A 19,912-nucleotide genomic window follows, 5' to 3' on the forward strand; every position below is an offset into this window, starting at 1 on the left:
AAACGTAATATGTATTCGTTTTGTACCCAATCCATTAAGAGCATTATCTGTTGGTTTGTACTTTCACAATCATATAATTGCGGTAATTACAAAACGTAATGACTTGAATATGTAAATTTGGTAAGGGATTTTGTGACTACAATTGTAGTTCTGCATCCAATTTTGGCTTTAATCGATAGAAAAAAAGATATCCAAAACACATATTCTACTTACTGGCACTTGCGTATTAACAGCCTCACAGGTGAATAATCAGCAAAAATTCGCCAAAGCTGGCATACTAATATGTTATTGTTTAACAATGACATGCGATTAATAATATACAGGTACATCTATTAGAGAATGTGAAAACGTTTTGGGTAAACCATTTCCGTTGGTTCCTAGAGAGAATGAAAAATGAATTGGTGATTTTGAGATTCCACTCAACTATGGGGTGGGGTGGGGAGTAGGCGGCTATTGATCACATATATTGGAGTCACGAGTTTTCTTGTAAAATAAAAACTGACGAAAACAATGCAGTACTTGAATCTATAGAATTTTGGCACAATTTTTCCTTATAGGACATATGCAGAGAAATAATGTTTTTCTTTAGACTTTTTTTTTATTTTCCTTTTTGAAAATACAGGATGAAATATGTTTTTGGATTTTCCTCCAAAATGAGTGCCGCCATTATTGACATATCTAAAGATTATGCGCTTTCATGCGTCATAAAAGGTTACAGAGATCGGGCCATTAGTTGGAACTTAAGAGACTTATTTCTTGCTTTCTCTAATTATATTAACTATACGGTTAATGTGATTTGCATAAAAATGGGCTGAAGAGATAGTAAAATATTGAATCTAAATGCAAAATAGCCCAAAAATGAAGTAGAAGAAGAAGATATTGCGATATTAAGTTAAATCTATAACTATAAACAGAAGAGCTCTAGATGGATAAAATTTGGTACACAGATTTAACATCTAAAATGTCGATATGTATCAAAATCGGAATAAAATCTGGCAAGGGTTTGACCATTTTCCATTTGTACTTTCTCAAGCACGTAAACACGATAAGTCAAAAACCGAATGACTTAAATAAGTGAAATTTAGAATGTAATTTTGTGATTGTAATTGTTGTTCTATGTCTAATTTTGATTTCAGTCAGTCAGAAAAAAATCGTTAAAAATATATATTCGATTTTCTGTTTGCTGCATCAATGATTAACCGCCAAAGATAGCATAATGGATTCGATAAATATGTTAGATTCATGCCAAAAATCGATATTTCGCAAGCGACATGCAGTCAATACGTAAATATCTGGTTTATTTTCTATACTACAAAAATGTGTGAAAATAAAATTATGTGTACTCTTGGCGTTCATAGTCTTGACCAAGGTGCACAATTTTAAGTAGCCGGAGGGGAATGACATCTTTATTAAAGGGTATGCGAGAAAGTTTTGGGGAAACTACTTTCACTAATGTACTGACGCATCCAAACGATTAATCGCTAAAGATCACATTCTAATAGGCTCTTTATTAACTACTGTACGACGATGGTATGTGGTTAATAATCCGCAAATACATTTATTAGAAATTTACTTACAAAAGCATGCAACTAACCGAAAAATAATTTAAATCATCCGTTGAGAATGGTTGTCATGACAACAATCAGAATACAATACGCATGCGTGAATTTTCTTCGCCAGTTATGCTAACGCAAATGCGTGAATTTTTCTACGCCAGTTGGGGTAACGCTATGCAGATTATACATTTTTAATTTCCTTTATTCTGTGTTATTTTAATTCAAAAGTACTTCAGAATGAATCTGAAACATGGATTAATTAACAATGTTTAATTTTAAATGCATAAAACGTTAAGAAAATAAACAGAATCGTTTGAAATAATCCGCCGAAAAATGTTAACCCTAGCCTCATTACTGTTGGGAGAAAAAAACACTGAAGCCTTACTCATTTGGCGGTGGGGAAAATGGAAGATTATTTTGGCGGAAATGTTGGCGGTGGGGAAAATGGAAGATTTTTTTGGCGGGAAAGTTAGTTTTTAATTAATAATTAAAATTCTAATTAAAATTTCAAAAAAAGGGACCCCAGGTGCACATTCCCGACCTCTAAGGTATACATGTACCAAATTTGGTAGCTGTAAGTTGAATGGTCTGGCCTGTAGAGCGCCAACACACACACACACATTGAGCTTTATTATAAGTATAGATTATATATTAAAATTTTGGGAAAATTACTGGCAGAGGTTTAAACTTACTTTTAACATTGGCAAAAATTTGTGAATGAATGGTTTAATGGAAAAATAATATTAACTTGAAATTAATCATAACAACAACAGATTGTTCTAGATTTTGTTCCAAATAATACTTTAAAAGTTTATTAAAATTTGTGAAAAATTGTACAGAAATAAAAACAATTGATATTAATTAAAGTTTTTTTTAATTTGCAGACAATGTTAAAATCATTTCTATGAGATCGTATTTTTGGAAGACATAACAAACAGACTCCAAACAAATTGTTTAATTTCCAATTAAATTTTGAAAAGTTAACAATGACCTATTTTTTGTCTTGAATAGAGCATTTTTTTCAAATTCCATTGAAATCGTGAAAAAACCATTAGATTTGTGCAAGTGGAATACAAATAAACATTCTCTCTTATATAAAATAATGATACATGTTTTTATAATGACTATCAATATGTAGATTGAATACAAAAACGGTATCGTGAGGGCAAAATTGCTAGAAACTTGGTCAAAGTATCCACTCATAAAGGCTTTCTTTTCTTATAGCTGAAATACGTTTCATATTTCCATTATGAAAGTATGACGAAGACAAGTAAAGTATCTGGGGGCACGGTAGTGCCCCCGCCAAGGCGAGCAAAAACAAGCGGCACGGCCGTACCATCCTTTTCTCGAAGCAGTTCAGGCCATTTTCGACCCCCTATAACTTCGTTGTGAATAAAACTAGAAGCCTGAATTTTCAGTAACCAAGCAGGCATGAAATAAACACGGTATATTTCAAATTTCATTAAATTTGAACCAGTAGTTTCAGAATTATGACTAGTCAAAATTTGTGAATTTTTTCACTGACTGACTGACTGATTGATTGACTGACTGACTGACCGATCATCAAAATTCTAAGGCACTTCTAGCAGACATAGAAGCTTCAAATTTAGCATGCAATTAGTGTTTAGTGTATAAATCAAGGAAAAACTAAAATATGCGTGTAATAATGGACGGATCGATAAATTTCTCGAAGTTTCGAGCATTATCCATTTTGTCGGCAAACTCGTCGCCAAGTCGCCAAATGGTCGCCAAGTCTATCGCCAAGCTCTGGGATCACTGGCTCGGCATCCGACAGCATCCAATACAGATTACTGTAAAACGATCTTTCTTATGATGACAATATTCGCGCTGGGAAGCAAAATTACAGGTTTGCAACAATATCTAATTTGAAATAATTCAATTCGAAGCTGTGGAAGCTGCAAATGCAATGGTTGACTTTCAGAGAATCAATCTGGTAGAAGAGCAAACTGATCTTCAAAGTATGATCGCAAAACTTAATGCCGATCAAAAAAGAGTCTTCGATGTGATCACAAATAAAATGGACACAACTGATAATAACGCTGACGTTTTACGCTGTTTTGTGAGTGGAACTGGTGACACTGGAAAGTGCAACTTAATAAAAACTCTGAAAGTTTGGGTTAAGACGTATTTAAATAAAAAAAAGTGGCAATTAGTGCTCCAACAGGAATAGCTGCATTCAATGTGAATAGATTGACTAGGCTATTGCAGCTGCCTGTAGAACACAAGCAAACACCGAAGTACAAGCCACTTTCTGATGAAGTGCTCCAAGTTCTGAGATCAGATTTGAAAGAAGTAGTGTTATTTATCATAGACGAAGTGTCAATGAGAAAAACTGTAGCTGAAGCTCAAGAAGTAGTTTCCGGAAAAGAAAAAGAGGAAGACTATATACAAAAGTAAGAAAAGGACAATTTACAAAAAGAAATGAGATGCCATCAAAAACATAACTTGTAAAAAAAACCAAGTCTCGCAACTCAATTCTTCTATCGTAAAAAGTTGTGAGATCCATGTAATACCAAGTCGGTCAATTTATTCAGTCCCTACTTAAGGGTCTTTCTGTCTTAAGTTATTACGTAATTAGCTAACCAGAACAACATCTTATAGTGACCATATCAATATTAAAAATCTTTTGTGGTTTAAATAAATAGATTGACTTGGCCATCGCATGAAAACACAATGCATCTTTACATTAAATTAGATTACATTAACATATTATATTAAATTAGATTGTTTAGTGCGATTGCCAAGTCAATCTATTTATTTAAACCATAAAAGATTTTTAATATTGATATTGTCAATATAAGATGTTGTTCAGGTTAGCTAATTACGTAATAACTTAAGACAGAAGGACCCTTAAGTAGGGACTGAATGAATTGACCGACTTGGTAGTACATGGATCTCACAACTTTTTACGATAGAAGAATTGAGTTGCGAGACTTGGTTTTTTTTATGTTATGTTTTTGATGGCATGTTTTATTCTGTTAAAGTAAATACAAAAGCATCTTTCAACATATTTAGCTTCTCCTTAAATTCTTCATTATGCTGATAAATTTATAAGTTGATTTTCCCCCCCTTTTTAATGCTATATAAATTTAAAGACTTCGGCAAAAGCAGCAATTAGCCTAAATACGAATGAGTAGTCCTTTTCCAGCCGTTAAATGGATGTTGAAATTAGTGCGGAATTTTAATGATATGAATTAACATCAGAAGTGGATTGAAAGGTAAAGAGTTTTTTTTTAATACTGATCTCAAAAGAATTGATATGCAAGAGCATAAATGCACAAATCATTTGACTTTCTTTTCTAGTAAAACGTCAGCACACATCAAAATGCCAATGAGAATTAAAAGAAATTCACATTTCAACAGGAATGCCAAAATAATGATATAATAATAATCTAAAAGTATTTATTCATCAAAACTTTTTCTAATTTTAAAAATCAGTGTTATAACTGAAGAATATATTTCTAATAGAGCTGATTTCGCATTCCGTTATATTTTTTTGAAGATTCAGACTACCTTCTTAAAAATTCTTAGAGACCTTGCAATGACACAGAAGGGCGCCGGAGGATATGGCCTTATTTTATTTTATTTTTTCACTCCCAATGCTATTTCTCTGAAACAAGTGACATAAAAACATTAATGTTTTGATCCCACAGTGCCTCCTAAGACTAGCGTCCATGGCAAATGTATTCATCTTGCCTTACTGTTAATATGCTATGATTTCAAAGTTTTACTGCTCAACTTATATTTACAGTAATTATTTAAAAGATAAAGATTTCAAACGACAGTTTATTCAAGTTTCGAATCCAATTTCTTGATCAATAATTATTAAAGATGCAGATTACGTATGTAATATGGCATGATTTTATTCTTCTTTTGCTCTCGCAGATCAACAGATATAAATTCAACGAGTATCATAATTATTTTTAGAGTAGTACAAATATACTTTCGTTCACTTATTTTGATGTCTTCATAATACCTCTTTCTTCTTAATGAAATGCTCATGCTTGTTCAAAATATCCAATGCCCGTCTTTAACAATTAAAATTTATAAAAGACTGAATTCTGAATTCTTAATCACTTTAAAGTATCGCGCTTTAATACAATGGCGCAACGACCGAAAAGCATCGAGGGTATAGATGCCCCAAGTGCCTATTTCAGGAGGCGTTATGTGCACGAAACATTAATGCTTTTACCTCAATTTTTTAAAAAGATTGTCATCAATGGGCAAAAAACAATGGCAGCCCTTGTCGTCATTTATTCATACTATGTCACTGCTCAAACCTATAAAAGAGGGTGGCAAAATCTTGTGACTTTTGCTTTAGTACCACTTGTTGAAGTTGAATCGTGCTACACCCCATTAATAAAGGATGATGCATTAAAAATAAAATTTGTACAATAATTAAAAATATGTGCATAGTTTTTCGTGGATATAAATAGGAATAAAGAAGGCTCTTTTCCTTTTCTTCCCCCCCCCCCTCCTTTCTTTTCTTTCTTTCTTTTTTTCTTTTTTTTTTTTCAAATACAGTGGCAAGGTTGTTGTTGTTGTTTTTCTTTTAGTGATAATAACTAATAATGTGTTTAGCTAAAATAGCTCTTCTTTTTAACTTATTTGGATAAAAATTTAATACAAATCTATCATTTTTATATAGACACTACTTGCTAAAATTTAACCATTTAGCTGGTAATGTTATTGAGTTATATTGTTACGAATTTGTAATATTGCTTCAAAGTGCAATAAGATTCCTGACAAGGAAGATAATTCACAGATAGTTCTGATTGATGCTGAATGAATATCGGATCAATGGCCAACAGTTTTAGAAGACAAACTTGCACAACTCTGTAATATTGCTTTCCTGCGATATCAGTACCATTGCTGAGAAGAGAATTTTACAGATATTCTTACAGATAAGATACAGATGTACAGGACGCTGAATGGATGCTGGTAAATGATCTCAACCCTTAAATGCCATTTGGCGACAGAAATGGAGTTTTTGAAAAATACAAGAATTGAGGTGATGTCTCTATTAGGAGCTGGGATCTGTATCCTTCTAGAAAATTCCATTTCCTATCACAAAAACTTTATAAACAGAATGCTCAAAAAAATATGGAGTCTCTCTTTAGAGTGGGGTGAATGAGAGGGGAAGGGTTGATTGCCTAGTGGGTTCTCTTGTTTTATATCTTTGAGCTATTTTCTATTTAGGGATTTGCAGTCTGCTGCGTGTTGTTAGTTTCTAGTAGCGCTTTTTTCTTTGTGTACATTTCGACTGTATTTATATTACCTATGCTTTTTGTTTCCCATCGAATAAAGCATTATTTGCTTATATCTAATTTGTTGTGTTAAATTCACTGAATACACACCGGATGATTTCTATTATACTTGTAAACTTACTTATATCGGAATAGAAATATATATATTCTGAACACAAATTTTCCTAAATTCCAGACAAATTGTCATATAAAATATTGGCTTATATTCATGTCATTGCTTAGGATGAAACTGCTTTCATATCTAATATCTTTGACGAAAATTTGTTTTCCTAAGAAATTCTAGCAGTATCCGCAAGCCGACAAGATTCTTGGAACATTTTTTTTTTGTTTTTTTTTTTGTTTGGTAATTTCTCAAATTAAAATCAGAAACAAGTGACACGCTAAGCCAATAATAGCCAAACGTAAAAAATGTTTTCGCACATTTTCTACCATGGGTCTGTGAAAAAATGTGTAAATTCTTCAGGGAAGCAATTAATTAAAAAATTAATAAAATATTTCGAGAGCTCTAGTTTTAAATTAGGAAGATATATTATAATTATTATCTCAAAAAATTTAGCAAAGATAACACAATGACAATGTTTGTATGTCATTAGAAATTATACTGCGTGAAAATATTTGCAAAAAATTAATCAAAACAGACCAAATCATCAAAAAAGAAAAATTCTACACTAAATTTCAAAATTCGGGCTACGAATACATTCAGCCCTTCTATCTGTGTGCCTAATTTTATGACTGTAAATGTGATATAATTCGTCATGATACCGTATACGAACACTTCCTTTTTTAAGTACAGATGAAAACGTGGAGTTCTGAATTTTATGGACTTAATATATAGAAAAGTTAATTTTAATTTATTAGTTATTACAGCAAAGACATAAAACCCAATTCAGCATAATATTCGAAGACAAAGCGAATTTTTATGCATTTTCTCATATTTTATTATGAAATTTTCATCTACAAATACAATTGGTATAAAAATAAAACCATATTCAGCATAATATTCGAAGACAAAGGGAATTTTTATGCATATTTCTCACATTTTATCATGAAATTTTCATTCAAATATAATTTTTATAAAAATAAAACCAGTTTCAGCATAATATTCGAAGATAAAGCGAATTTGTATACATGTATACATATTACTATGAAATTTCCATCCACAATTACAATTTTTATAAAACCAGAAATAAAATCCGTCTTATTTATTCAAAAATTTCAAATTTTACAAAAATACTAATGCATGTATTTCATGCATAGTTTTTCAACTTAAAATGTTCTTACTACTTATTTGAATTCTTAAATTGTTCCACCAGCAGAAAAAAATTTAAATCGATAACGATTTTCATCGCAGACACGAACAAAAAAAACAAATCTCAACGAACTCTGTGCGAACATTCCAGACAGGTGCATGCTTTAATCGTTTTCGGTTCTAGAAGAACAAACATTAAAGTAGAAAGAAAATTAAAATAATAAAGAATAATTCGTCTGTTTTCATTGATCCGAGCTAACATTCTCGTGGCACAACTATGAGCATGCGCGTTGTTGTGTATCTCCTTATTGGTGGATTTTCCTTGAAGATGCGGAGGAAAATTCTGCAACGGATGATTCAGGTCTAGGGCGAGGTTCGTTGCACAACTCGCTGACGACTCAATTTACAACGCAGCATCTCTGCTCTGTTTCTTCTCCAGGTAAGTACGCCGGTTAGTTTTAGGACTTTTAAATTTTTCTGTTCGACTCTTTCATGATAGATTTATATTTACTTAGATTATCTTGATAGAATATTATTTAAAACTGATTCACAAATTCAGATAGATATATTTTTTGCATATTTTTTTTTGTCATTGTAAGGTTTCAGAAGACTTATCAAGCATATGTATATTTAGTCTGCAATAGAATGGCGCAGTTATGATTAAAGCATGAGATAAAGTAATTTCTTATCATTAATTAAAGTTAAAAAAGGGAAGTTTATTAATGAAATAAAAGAAAAGGACTAGAGAAACTTTCATAGCAGTAGAATGGAAAATACTATATTTTTACGCCTCAAATGCATTTTTTTTTTCGCTCTGATTCCGAATTGTAATATTGTTTCGGAATAAAATAAAATCATCCACCTTTTTTGTAAAGAATTCTTATACTAAAAATTCTGTATAACTTGTTTATCGTCTGCACGGAATCATTATTTTAAAATTAATGACGATCGATTGTCTAGCAAAATGTTTTACAAAGAAGAAGAAAAATATTGAAATTAAATCACTAGAAGAATAAAATTGAATAAAAGTATTAGATATGAAATTTGTAGATGAATTTTAGAATGATTTTAACCTCAAGAATAGTTCCCAAAAGAGAGCACGCATAAATAATCGATAATCCATGTTAATCCCAATTAAGCGTTGCCAAAGATGGACCTGAGGATAGTTTTCCTCCCAAAATAATTGAATTAGCGAAACTGTTACTCGAGGATGCATATTCATTTATTGCGCTTGCATCTACACTGTTTTTTTTAATTAATAATCTATAAAAACTTTTGATCGCCTCAAGTAATACAATATCAGTATTAAATTTATGCAGATAAATCTAGATAAAATGAAATCATAACGCCAAAATATACTGAATATAATTTTTTAATTAAAAGAGATTTTTGGCAATCGTACATGAGCAAATTGTCAGCTCAGATATTAAATAATATATAAATATTTAACGATATTATTTTATTTTAATTATTTATTCATAATGTAAGAAATAACGAGGAATTTAAATAATAATATGATAATGACTAAAATATTCCTAGCCAGTATATATATTCAGGTATTAAATAGTTTATACATATTTAGCCACATTATTTTATTTAAATAACTCATTCATGATGTAAGAAATATCGAGGAAAATTAAATAATATGATAATGAATAAAATATTCCTGACCAAGAACTTTTAAAACTAAATAAAGTAAATATACAAAAATTTGAAAAACAGGGTAAAAACTAATTTAGGACGCAAGAATTGTTGAGAATATTGAGTTATTTATTATTATTGTTAACCATAGGAGCCGAATGCCAAAATTAGCTACATCTTTCTAGGCAGCTTTAAAAAAAATTAGTAACTCAGTGACTTTACCTCTGAATACATCATTACTTCTACGAGCTATATTCAATCAGAATTTGGAACATCTGCAAATCCAGTTTCGTGGCTGAAAACTAGAACTGTAATTACCTATTGTGAAAAATGAATAATTTGACGGGCATTTGCACTAAATCTTTGAACTTTCAAAATGGTTATATTTCGGATAAAATTGAAAAAATTTCAAGATATGACACAACCTGCACACTGGTTGGCGAGAAATATGCACGCTTGCAACAATGCATTGTGTCGAATGAATGTTTCTGACTCAATAGGAGATTTTACTAGCCGCCTTTTGTTATCAATTGGTTTGCCTAGATTACTGCTACTAAAAAAATTTCAAAAAATCTTTTGTGCATAACTAGATCTTAATAATTTCCCAAGCAAACTATTTTTAAATTTCAAATTTTGATAACATGTAATTTATAATTGTTTTAGAGTCCTTACACCTGTTCTTTTTATTGTGTTATAACCTGATCAATTCCTTTAATTGTCATCTCACATAAAAGTTGAGCTTTAATCTAAAACCGGAAATTGATTAAATTTAAACCAACCCGCAAATTTAACCCCTTTAACAACCAACCCCCAACCGCTTTAACAAATCGAAACGAAGTTTATAAGAATAATTAATGATACCATTTAATATTAGAAATTTTTTTGAATAATGTTGAATATGTTTCTTAATTTTTGTAATAATTTAGAGAATTTTTATTTACTGATTCAATAAAGACTTTATTGACTGTCAATGTTTTACCTTATTGAGAATGTAGTGCGAAATAGCATTTTTGAGATTTATTTTGAAAATGGAATGGAACAAGCGACAACTGATATTATATGAAGTTTAGATCATAAGGTCATTGATAATATATTTAATGTAGGCATAATCTTTTATTTAAAAAATGGCGAAACTGTCCCAATAGTTGAGATTGGGGGAGGGGGTGATTCTTTGATTTTGCCAATCTATAAATAATTATATAAAGGATATCGAGTGTCATCACCGACAAATTAAGAAATGAGTTATAATTTTCAAAAATCAATTTAGGAAGAAAAAAAAAGATGTTTAAGAAATTATTTTTGCCTTGTTAATAAATAATACAATTTTCATTAAGTTTAGAAAAATATAAACTTTTAAAAATAAAAGTATTTTCTTAAATAATGTGTCATATATTACTAATTTTTATTCTAATTAATAATACAATTGAAAACTTTGTAATCATTATTTTTCCGCAGCGATGTATAAAATGAAATTAATAAATCAAAACACTTATACAAATTCTAATCCACTGCAGTTACAGTTGTCACTGATTTCACTACTGTGTAGCTACCCAAACAGAAAAGAGATTTAGAAACTCAATTAAACTCTCCTCATCACAAAATCTGATTTTGATCTTTTCCGTAGTGCTCTTGAAATGCGCATCTTAACTTCTTCTTCTCCCCCCCCCCTTTTTTTCTCCTCTCATTTTCTTTTTCTATCTGAATTATCAAAATACGTAGATCGGTATCTGCCGGTATATTTACCGAATATTAATTAAACATAATTTCTTTTAAATATCTTATTTTATTCTACATTTTTATGTCAATAAAAATGTAGAAAACTTCTGTACTTCTATGGCCCATATTGTGGTTCGACAGAACAGTAATTTACACACGCACACACACATATACATGTATTTACCTTTTAGATTTTACAACTGATATATCTGAAAAATTAAAATTTAGATTTATTTTCTTTACCTTCCTTTCATTTTTTTTATCTAAATTATCAAAATGATGGGTTCACATATGACAATTCAGAGGTATCATAATAGGAGAACTCCGCCTAATAATATGATTCTTTCTTTGTTTAATTTTTTTATTTAAATTAATTTTTTTTCTTATTTCGGAATTGTTTTTTATTAATAACCACAGCTTTCATTATCTTCAATTTTTAAATTTAACACTGTCCCCATTGATCACTCGAGCTTTTATAATTTGCATATTGGCAGAGTTCAAAAATGTGAGTTACGGACAAGAAAAGAAATCCAAAATATAAACATCTAAACAATAACATTATACCTTCCTCATTATCTATAATCTCCCAGATTTTCATATTCTAAGCAGACATATCAAAATATGGACCTCACACAATCTTCTTAAAGAATCAGATAGAACATGAATTTAGATATAACTTCTCCCTTTCAGATTCTACATCTGAACTGACTGATCAAAATGCGTGAATGCATCAGTATCCATGTTGGACAGGCAGGCGTACAAATAGGCAATGCCTGCTGGGAGCTGTACTGCCTGGAGCATGGCATCCAGCCTGACGGCCAGATGCCCAGCGACAAGACCATCGGCGGCGGAGACGATTCCTTCAACACTTTCTTCAGCGAAACTGGTGCCGGAAAGCACGTCCCCCGAGCCGTCTATGTGGACCTGGAGCCCACAGTGGTGGACGAAGTCCGCACCGGCACCTACAGGCAGCTATTCCACCCCGAACAGCTGATCACGGGCAAGGAAGACGCGGCCAACAACTATGCGAGAGGTCACTACACCATTGGCAAGGAAATAGTGGATTTGGTGCTGGACAGAATCCGCAAGCTGGCTGACCAATGTACGGGACTTCAAGGTTTTCTGATCTTCCACAGCTTTGGAGGTGGCACTGGATCTGGCTTTACGTCCTTACTAATGGAAAGATTATCCGTGGACTACGGAAAGAAATCCAAGCTTGAATTCGCAATCTATCCCGCTCCTCAGGTGGGTATCACGGCACTCTAAGTCTTTTGCCTTTTTTTTTTTTTTTTCAGGAATTTATTATGAGCAAATACAGCAATTAAAATGAAACTAGGAAACTGCCAAATAAGAATCATATAGTAGGACAGAAATGGTAGGACAGTTAGTTGGGGAGTACATCAAGTCGTATTGCGCAGGACATAAATGCTGGGCAACGAAGAGTTAATCACAACTATTTAAGAAATTAGATATAAATTTAAATATATATTACTGGTAAGCTGTAATAACAAAGGAAGAAAGGTACGAATCCGCAGTCCAAATTAATCTGACTTGAAATTGATGAATCATCAGATTCAATTAGAGATCTACAAATGGTCAATAACGAAATATATAAAAAATTAATCTCATATCATTAGAGATCTATACAAATGGTCTATAACAAAATCTATAAAAATTAAGCTCAAATTATGATATCTACAAATGGTCTATAACAAAATCTATAAAAATTAAGCTCATATTATGATATCTACAAATGGTTTATAACAAAATCTATAAAAATTAAGCTCAAATTATGATACCTACAAATGGTCTATAACAAAATCTATAAAAATTAAGCTCATATTATGATATCTACAAATGGTCTATAACAAAATCTATAAAAATTAAGCTCAAATTATGATATCTACAAATGGTCTATAGCAAAATCTATAAAAATTAAGCTCAAATTATGATATCTACAAATGGTCTATAACAAAATCTATAAAAATTAAGCTCATATTATGATATTTACAAATGGTCTATAACAAAATCTATAAAAATTAAGCTCATATTATGATACATCAACAGACACAATTAGAGTATAAATGATCTATAACACAATCTATAAAAATATAAGCTCATATTATACCAAAATTCCTCTGGTTGGTATAATGTATATGTCCCCATTGGGTTAAATCCAGAACTGGATTTAACAAAATGGAGACATATATCCAATTTCCCCTTTATATAAAAAAATGAATAAGGACAATATCCCCTTTATAGAAAAAGGGGATATGAGGATAATATCCCTTTTTCCCTTCCGAAACTCTAAAAACAAGATTTTTTTTTTTAATATGTATATAATCCTTTTTCAAGCACCAAATTTTATGAAAAAAAATGACAAAGTATTTAATTACAAATCGCTTTCAAGAACTGGGTTTCATTAAATCTGGTTCGCTAGATTTTTTTAAAAAACAACTTAAATTTAAAGGAGATATTCAACGAAATGTGAAAAAAAAAATACAATGATTTTTTAACAGGATCTAACTATTGAATGTTTACCACAGCTATTGATTTGCGAATCAATCAGCTAAAATAAAATATCACAAAAAAGAAAAAACAATGAATAACGTATTGAAATTTAAACAATAGCTGATTGCAATTTGAATAAGTTTGATGGCTATTGTAAAGCAAAAGAAAGCACGGGATTAAATTACTATGAGAATAATGCAAAAAAAAAGATATCTTGGGTGGTTTTGCATTGACTGTTTGATTATCCAGCTCAAAGGAATCGATGAATAAATATTTATAAAGCTTCTCCAGTTTATTATTCTCGGCAAAGTTTACTTTCTTAATTTTTATGTAAAAGTACACGAAGTGAGTGTACTTTTTATAGATTAATCAGCTGAACTTTAATAGCACTTAATAAAAAAATTAAATTGATTTACAAAGAAATGAATGAAACTGTAATGAAAAAAAATTCTTTGATTGTAAATGCAATTTTTCTAACTACTTTCCATTAAAACATATTCTTAACTACATAAAATTCACTAGCTAAAATTTTATTTAAAATTAAAATTTATTATCTTTTATTTCTATTTTTTCTCTTAAAATTAAAATTTTTTTTTCATTAATTGCCATCCTTTAACTGTATTGCTACCAATTACTACAATAAGTTACACTCACTACAATTCTATTTACGTCTCCCAACTGCGTCAATGGAATGAAATGAATTTCTGACGTCGCTGCACGTGGCGTTTAAATACTCGGTTCCTTTTGGCTTTCAGACAAGCGGCAGACCTCGGTTGAGGTTAGAGTTCTTCGACTTCTCAAGAACTCGGAAAGCAAAGGATTCCAAACCTAAAAAAAAAAGTTCACATCCTTCTGTGACATTTATTTTCAATCCAAATTCACCCACCCGAAAAGTTGATATAGATTCCTATCTAACATAATGATGGCATTCACCTTGGACACGGATTAGCTATTTCGAAAATCATTACTTTTCGCTCGATTTGTACCCATTTATATCTGCTTCACATTAATTCTGTATAAATCTTCGAATTTATTTTTAAAATATATATATGAAACATTTTTTGAATGTTTATGCATACGGAAATTCAAATAATTTTTAATTGCGAGACACAATTTTTATAATCACAGTGTGACAACGTGGTGAACTACTTAGAGCATTAGTTAAAAAATTCTGAATATGAATTCTAATGTATACCAAAATATAGTAGAGCACCGCTTATACATCATTTCGGAGAATGACATTAAACGATTCATAAATGAAAAGATGTAAAATCGAAATTTTAATACATAGCTTTCATTATTACAAATCTAATGGTACTAATGGAAATTTATTTAACCCTTTAAAGGGCCATTTTTTTTTTAGTCATATTATGTTAAAATATTTTAGGCTTGAAATTAGGATAAGGAAAGGGATTCATTTAGCTTATTGGATAAATTTAGTTTGATTAATTAATTAATTTGGTTAATTAATAATCAATACACGTCATTTTGTGTGAGATAAAGAATTAAAGCATCTAAGTTTCTGTCCTTCTAAAAAAATTTGTCAGAACTTATGCCAACCTACATAAATTCATACAAAGATTGATAAATTTGGTGGAAAGCATACTTCCCACGGCCCTAGAAAGGGTTAAAATAAAAATTTGCAAGTTTTTTTTTAAAAATAATTTTAGTATATTACTGCAATATACTAAATATGCAATAATTAAATCTTAAAATTAAAAAGTAGGAAAAAATTATATCTTTTTTTGTATTTCTTGAGTATAGTTATAAAATGTATTTTTTACATAATGGGGGAGTACACAGAAAAAATCTTCAATTTACAAAAAAAGATAAAAAAATTTTTAATTAATTTATCTCCCTTTTTTACCCCCCCCCAAATACATTTTTATATCGTTTTATAACATTCCGTTTTCACGTTTCAGGTATCCACAGCAGTTGTGGAACCCTACAATTCCATTCTGACCACCCACACAACTCTGGAGCACTCCGATTGTGCTTTCATGGTAGACAACGAGGCCATCTACGACATCTGCCGCAGAAATCTTGACATCGAGCGACCAACCTACACAAATCTCAACAGATTAATCGGGCAGATTGTCTCCTCAATCACCGCATCCCTCAGATTCGATGGAGCCCTGAACGTGGATTTAACTGAATTCCAGACCAACTTGGTACCTTATCCAAGAATCCACTTCCCGCTTGTAACCTATGCTCCAGTGATATCTGCAGAGAAAGCCTACCATGAGCAACTGACGGTGGCTGAAATTACCAACGCTTGCTTCGAGCCAGCCAACCAGATGGTCAAGTGCGATCCAAGACACGGAAAATATATGGCATGTTGTCTGCTATACCGAGGAGATGTAGTCCCAAAGGATGTGAACGCCGCCATTGCTGCTATCAAGACGAAACGGTCCATACAGTTTGTGGATTGGTGTCCGACTGGATTTAAGGTAGGTTGAATGAGTATTGAACAGTTCAGATTCTTATTTATTCAAAATTAATAAGTATAGCAGTTATTTATTATTCAAATGATATAATATCAGAATAGGTATACTTTTGTTGTCTTTCATTGGGTCAGTGTTCTTGTTTTATTATTAATTTAATTGCAATAAAATTCATTAATAAATGGACCCTACTAAAGAATAATGAACACGCTCTGGATTAAAAAATTATGTAAAAATTAAAGATATACAATTATAGGTTACATAACATTATTACTGCAAATAGAATAACGAAGAAGAGAAGGTAAGTAAAAACATTGAAGCTCCAGAGTTCTTCGTATCTTAAATTTTAGTTCCTGGCTCATTTCTGGTAATTAATGTTGCCGATTTGAGATGGTCTTTTGTGAATATAATTTGAAACTTATGGCAATGTCACATGATAGATGGGATGAGTATTCTGTTTCGAACAGAATAAATGTTACAATAATTATAATCATGCTGTTATTCAAAATAATTCGAAATTTTTCACTTTACTAATTTTTCTGTATAATAATCATTTTACATAACTAGAATTGCTTTGAGGCAGCAGTTATCAGATTTTGTGCTTCCTGAGACTAAGAAATAACAGAAGCGATATTCGAAAAACATTTTTTAAAAAACTGACCATCAAAATCCATAAAGATGAAAAGCATTCTATTAATACAAAAATAAAAAAACACTTTTTAAAAAATATATGTACACAAATAAGAGAAGTTTTGATATTAATTATTTTAAATTTCAAATTTCATAGCAAATGAAACTGATATAAAAATTGGGTTCTTAATACTAAGAGGCAGAGAACTATTGCTTGAAGACATACTTAATTTAAAATATCATATTAAAAACCTGCTGTATAAGAAAGAGACTCTTTATAACTTCATTTTGATGTAGATGAAAAAGATAGACGACTTTCAGGAGCAGTTATTTATTTATTTTCTAAGTTCCACATTTCACAAGACAAAACAAACACGAACACGAAAAATACACGACACTCACTTAGAATACAATCTAATAATGATTCCCAAGAAGAATCATGGGAACTATACCTTTATGTTAATAAGGTAACGCCATCTGTTGTATCAAAAGAGAAGGTAGTAGAGTTATGTAATCGCTATACTGGAATATTTCGAAATATCAATAGCAAAATAATTTATTCTTTAGAATTCCGAGCTCTCGATAGCGTAATATTAACAAGCAGTACGTTTTCAAGATTACAGGAATACGGTTTTTAGACGTCACTTTGCACTTTTGTAAAAATGCGTTTAACTCAAATATTTTTCAGAACAGTAATTTAAAAAATTTGGAAAATCTAAAAGTGAATTGTATTAAAGACTACGAACGTTGCTTTCTTATATATATATATATATATATATATATATATATATATATATATATATATATATATATATATATATATATTTCTATTTACAGGTCGGTATCAATTACCAACCACCCACTGTCGTGCCTGGTGGTGACCTCGCCAAAGTCCAACGTGCCGTGTGCATGCTGTCCAACACAACAGCCATTGCAGAAGCCTGGGCCCGTTTGGATCACAAGTTCGATCTCATGTACGCCAAGAGAGCCTTTGTCCACTGGTATGTCGGCGAAGGTATGGAAGAAGGAGAGTTCTCCGAGGCCCGAGAAGATCTGGCAGCTTTGGAGAAGGATTATGAAGAAGTTGGAATCGACTCAACTGATGGCGCCGAAGAGGAAGAAGGAGAAGAATATTAAATTGCCCAAAAAAATATGCCAACAGTCAAATTCTTTTTTAAATAATTTTTTTATTTATTTTCAACTACTGAATTTTGTTAATTGTGCTGTTCTGTGAGCAGATTTTTGTTATGTTTTAAACTAGATGATTCATTAAAAGCATAGTATGAGACTTGCATAGTTTTCGTAAACCATTATAGTTTTAGGAAACAGAGATAATCTTAGAGAAATGATCGTTTTTTAACTAGTGGGTTAATTATAAAACAAAACAACTGCTAAAACAAAAATCATTGACAGTTTAGAAGTTATTAAATCACCTCAGTATTTTGTGGTAAAATGTTAAAGTTTGAGAATTTAACATTTAGGAATTGTTTGAGAGACACCATTTAGGAATGAATTATAAAATTTACAAATACATACGAGCACGTAAAATATCAATAGAAATAAAATTTTTAATGTAGAAAGCGTTTTTTTATGGTAGAAAAAACAGCCATTAAAATGTAAACTTCTGTTAAATAACGATTTTAAATATACAGATTAAGGATTACAATTACGCAACGAAACAACATTTCTCTATATAAAATTACATACAATGCGTTCAAATTCAAGTTTAAGCGTACTTTTTGCACAGATAAAACTGAAATGAAATATAAATCACACATTCTTCTTTGCTTTTGAAAATCACAAACAGCAATGAACACGAAATATGGTTTAAGGTTTAAATAAAATTTCCAAACGATTTCAATACTTTAGAAATCATTCAATGCACAGGTTTCAAAAACTTGTACTACATATCGCCATACGAAAAAATTTTTCTTACATATGTGGTGTACGGAGCGTCATCCTGGTAAGATTTTACTTTCAGAGTTACTAAACAAAAACGCAGAATTACACATTGGAGAATCAACAATACAGGTATTTTGAGATAAAAATGTTGTCGTCAAACATAATGATGCCTTTTTTCAAAAATTAACTTCTGGGATATATGTGATACTTCAAACTAATCATATATTTTTTTAAAAAGGAAACCTAAGTTACGATATTGAATTTAATTTCTGATTCAGGCTTGCAAATTTACGGCCACTGTGTACTAATCTATGCATTATCAAACTAAACTTGTTCCAAATGCAAAAATCTTTTTAAATAAATCGGTTCCAAGAATTAATTGAATGTTGCATATAAATGTTAAACAATAATTTATGCATTTTGAGATATGCATGTTTTATAAAAATGCCAAGGAGGAAAAAAATTCTGCTGTTGCATCTTTCAAAAGTTAAATCGCCGTTGTTGGTATACTTAACCAACAAAATAGCCGATTTTGATATACACTGACTTCTAAAAGTTAAAATACAACATGACTTTTGTGTCTAATTTAAGAATGAATGAACACAGAAACTTGTAGGAAATGTATACTAAATAGTTCTTTAATGAATGCAACAGTTCTTAAGTTTAACACAAACATGATTCACAGGTAAAAAAATGCAATATTAGCAGATAACTCCATTCTTGGAGAAAACAGTACATAACAATTGTTACCGCTTTTTGTTAAAGAATGTTGCAACCATGCGCTGCCTTGGCTTCAGTGATAAAATGTATGGTAACCCTGCTGAAATGGGATCAGCTCTTAAAAACAGTTTCGTACTGAATCGTCGTGGGGTCAGTGAACCTCGATGAAATAAAAAGTTGGCTTTCGAATTGTCGCTTGATTTTAAATAAGATTATAGTCCACTTATTAAAAAATTGAAATGAACCAGCTTAAAC

General features: G+C 30.8%; 1 protein-coding gene across 1 annotated transcript; it reads left to right on the forward strand.

Annotated features, from left to right (window-relative positions):
• The first annotated feature begins 8,384 nt into the window (after nucleotides 1-8,384).
• On the forward strand, nucleotides 8,385-18,323 carry LOC129968666 (tubulin alpha-1A chain). Its single transcript, XM_056082789.1, has 4 exons — nucleotides 8,385-8,532; nucleotides 12,141-12,695; nucleotides 15,884-16,411; nucleotides 17,873-18,323. The coding sequence occupies exons 2-4, from the start codon at nucleotides 12,168-12,170 to the stop codon at nucleotides 18,170-18,172; spliced, it is 1,356 nt and encodes a 451-aa protein (XP_055938764.1). The 5' UTR covers nucleotides 8,385-8,532; nucleotides 12,141-12,167; the 3' UTR covers nucleotides 18,173-18,323.
• Nucleotides 18,324-19,912: the final 1,589 nt, after the last annotated feature.

Source organism: Argiope bruennichi, chromosome 5 (assembly GCF_947563725.1).
Source record: "Argiope bruennichi chromosome 5, qqArgBrue1.1, whole genome shotgun sequence".
Classification (NCBI taxonomy): domain Eukaryota; kingdom Metazoa; phylum Arthropoda; class Arachnida; order Araneae; family Araneidae; genus Argiope; species Argiope bruennichi.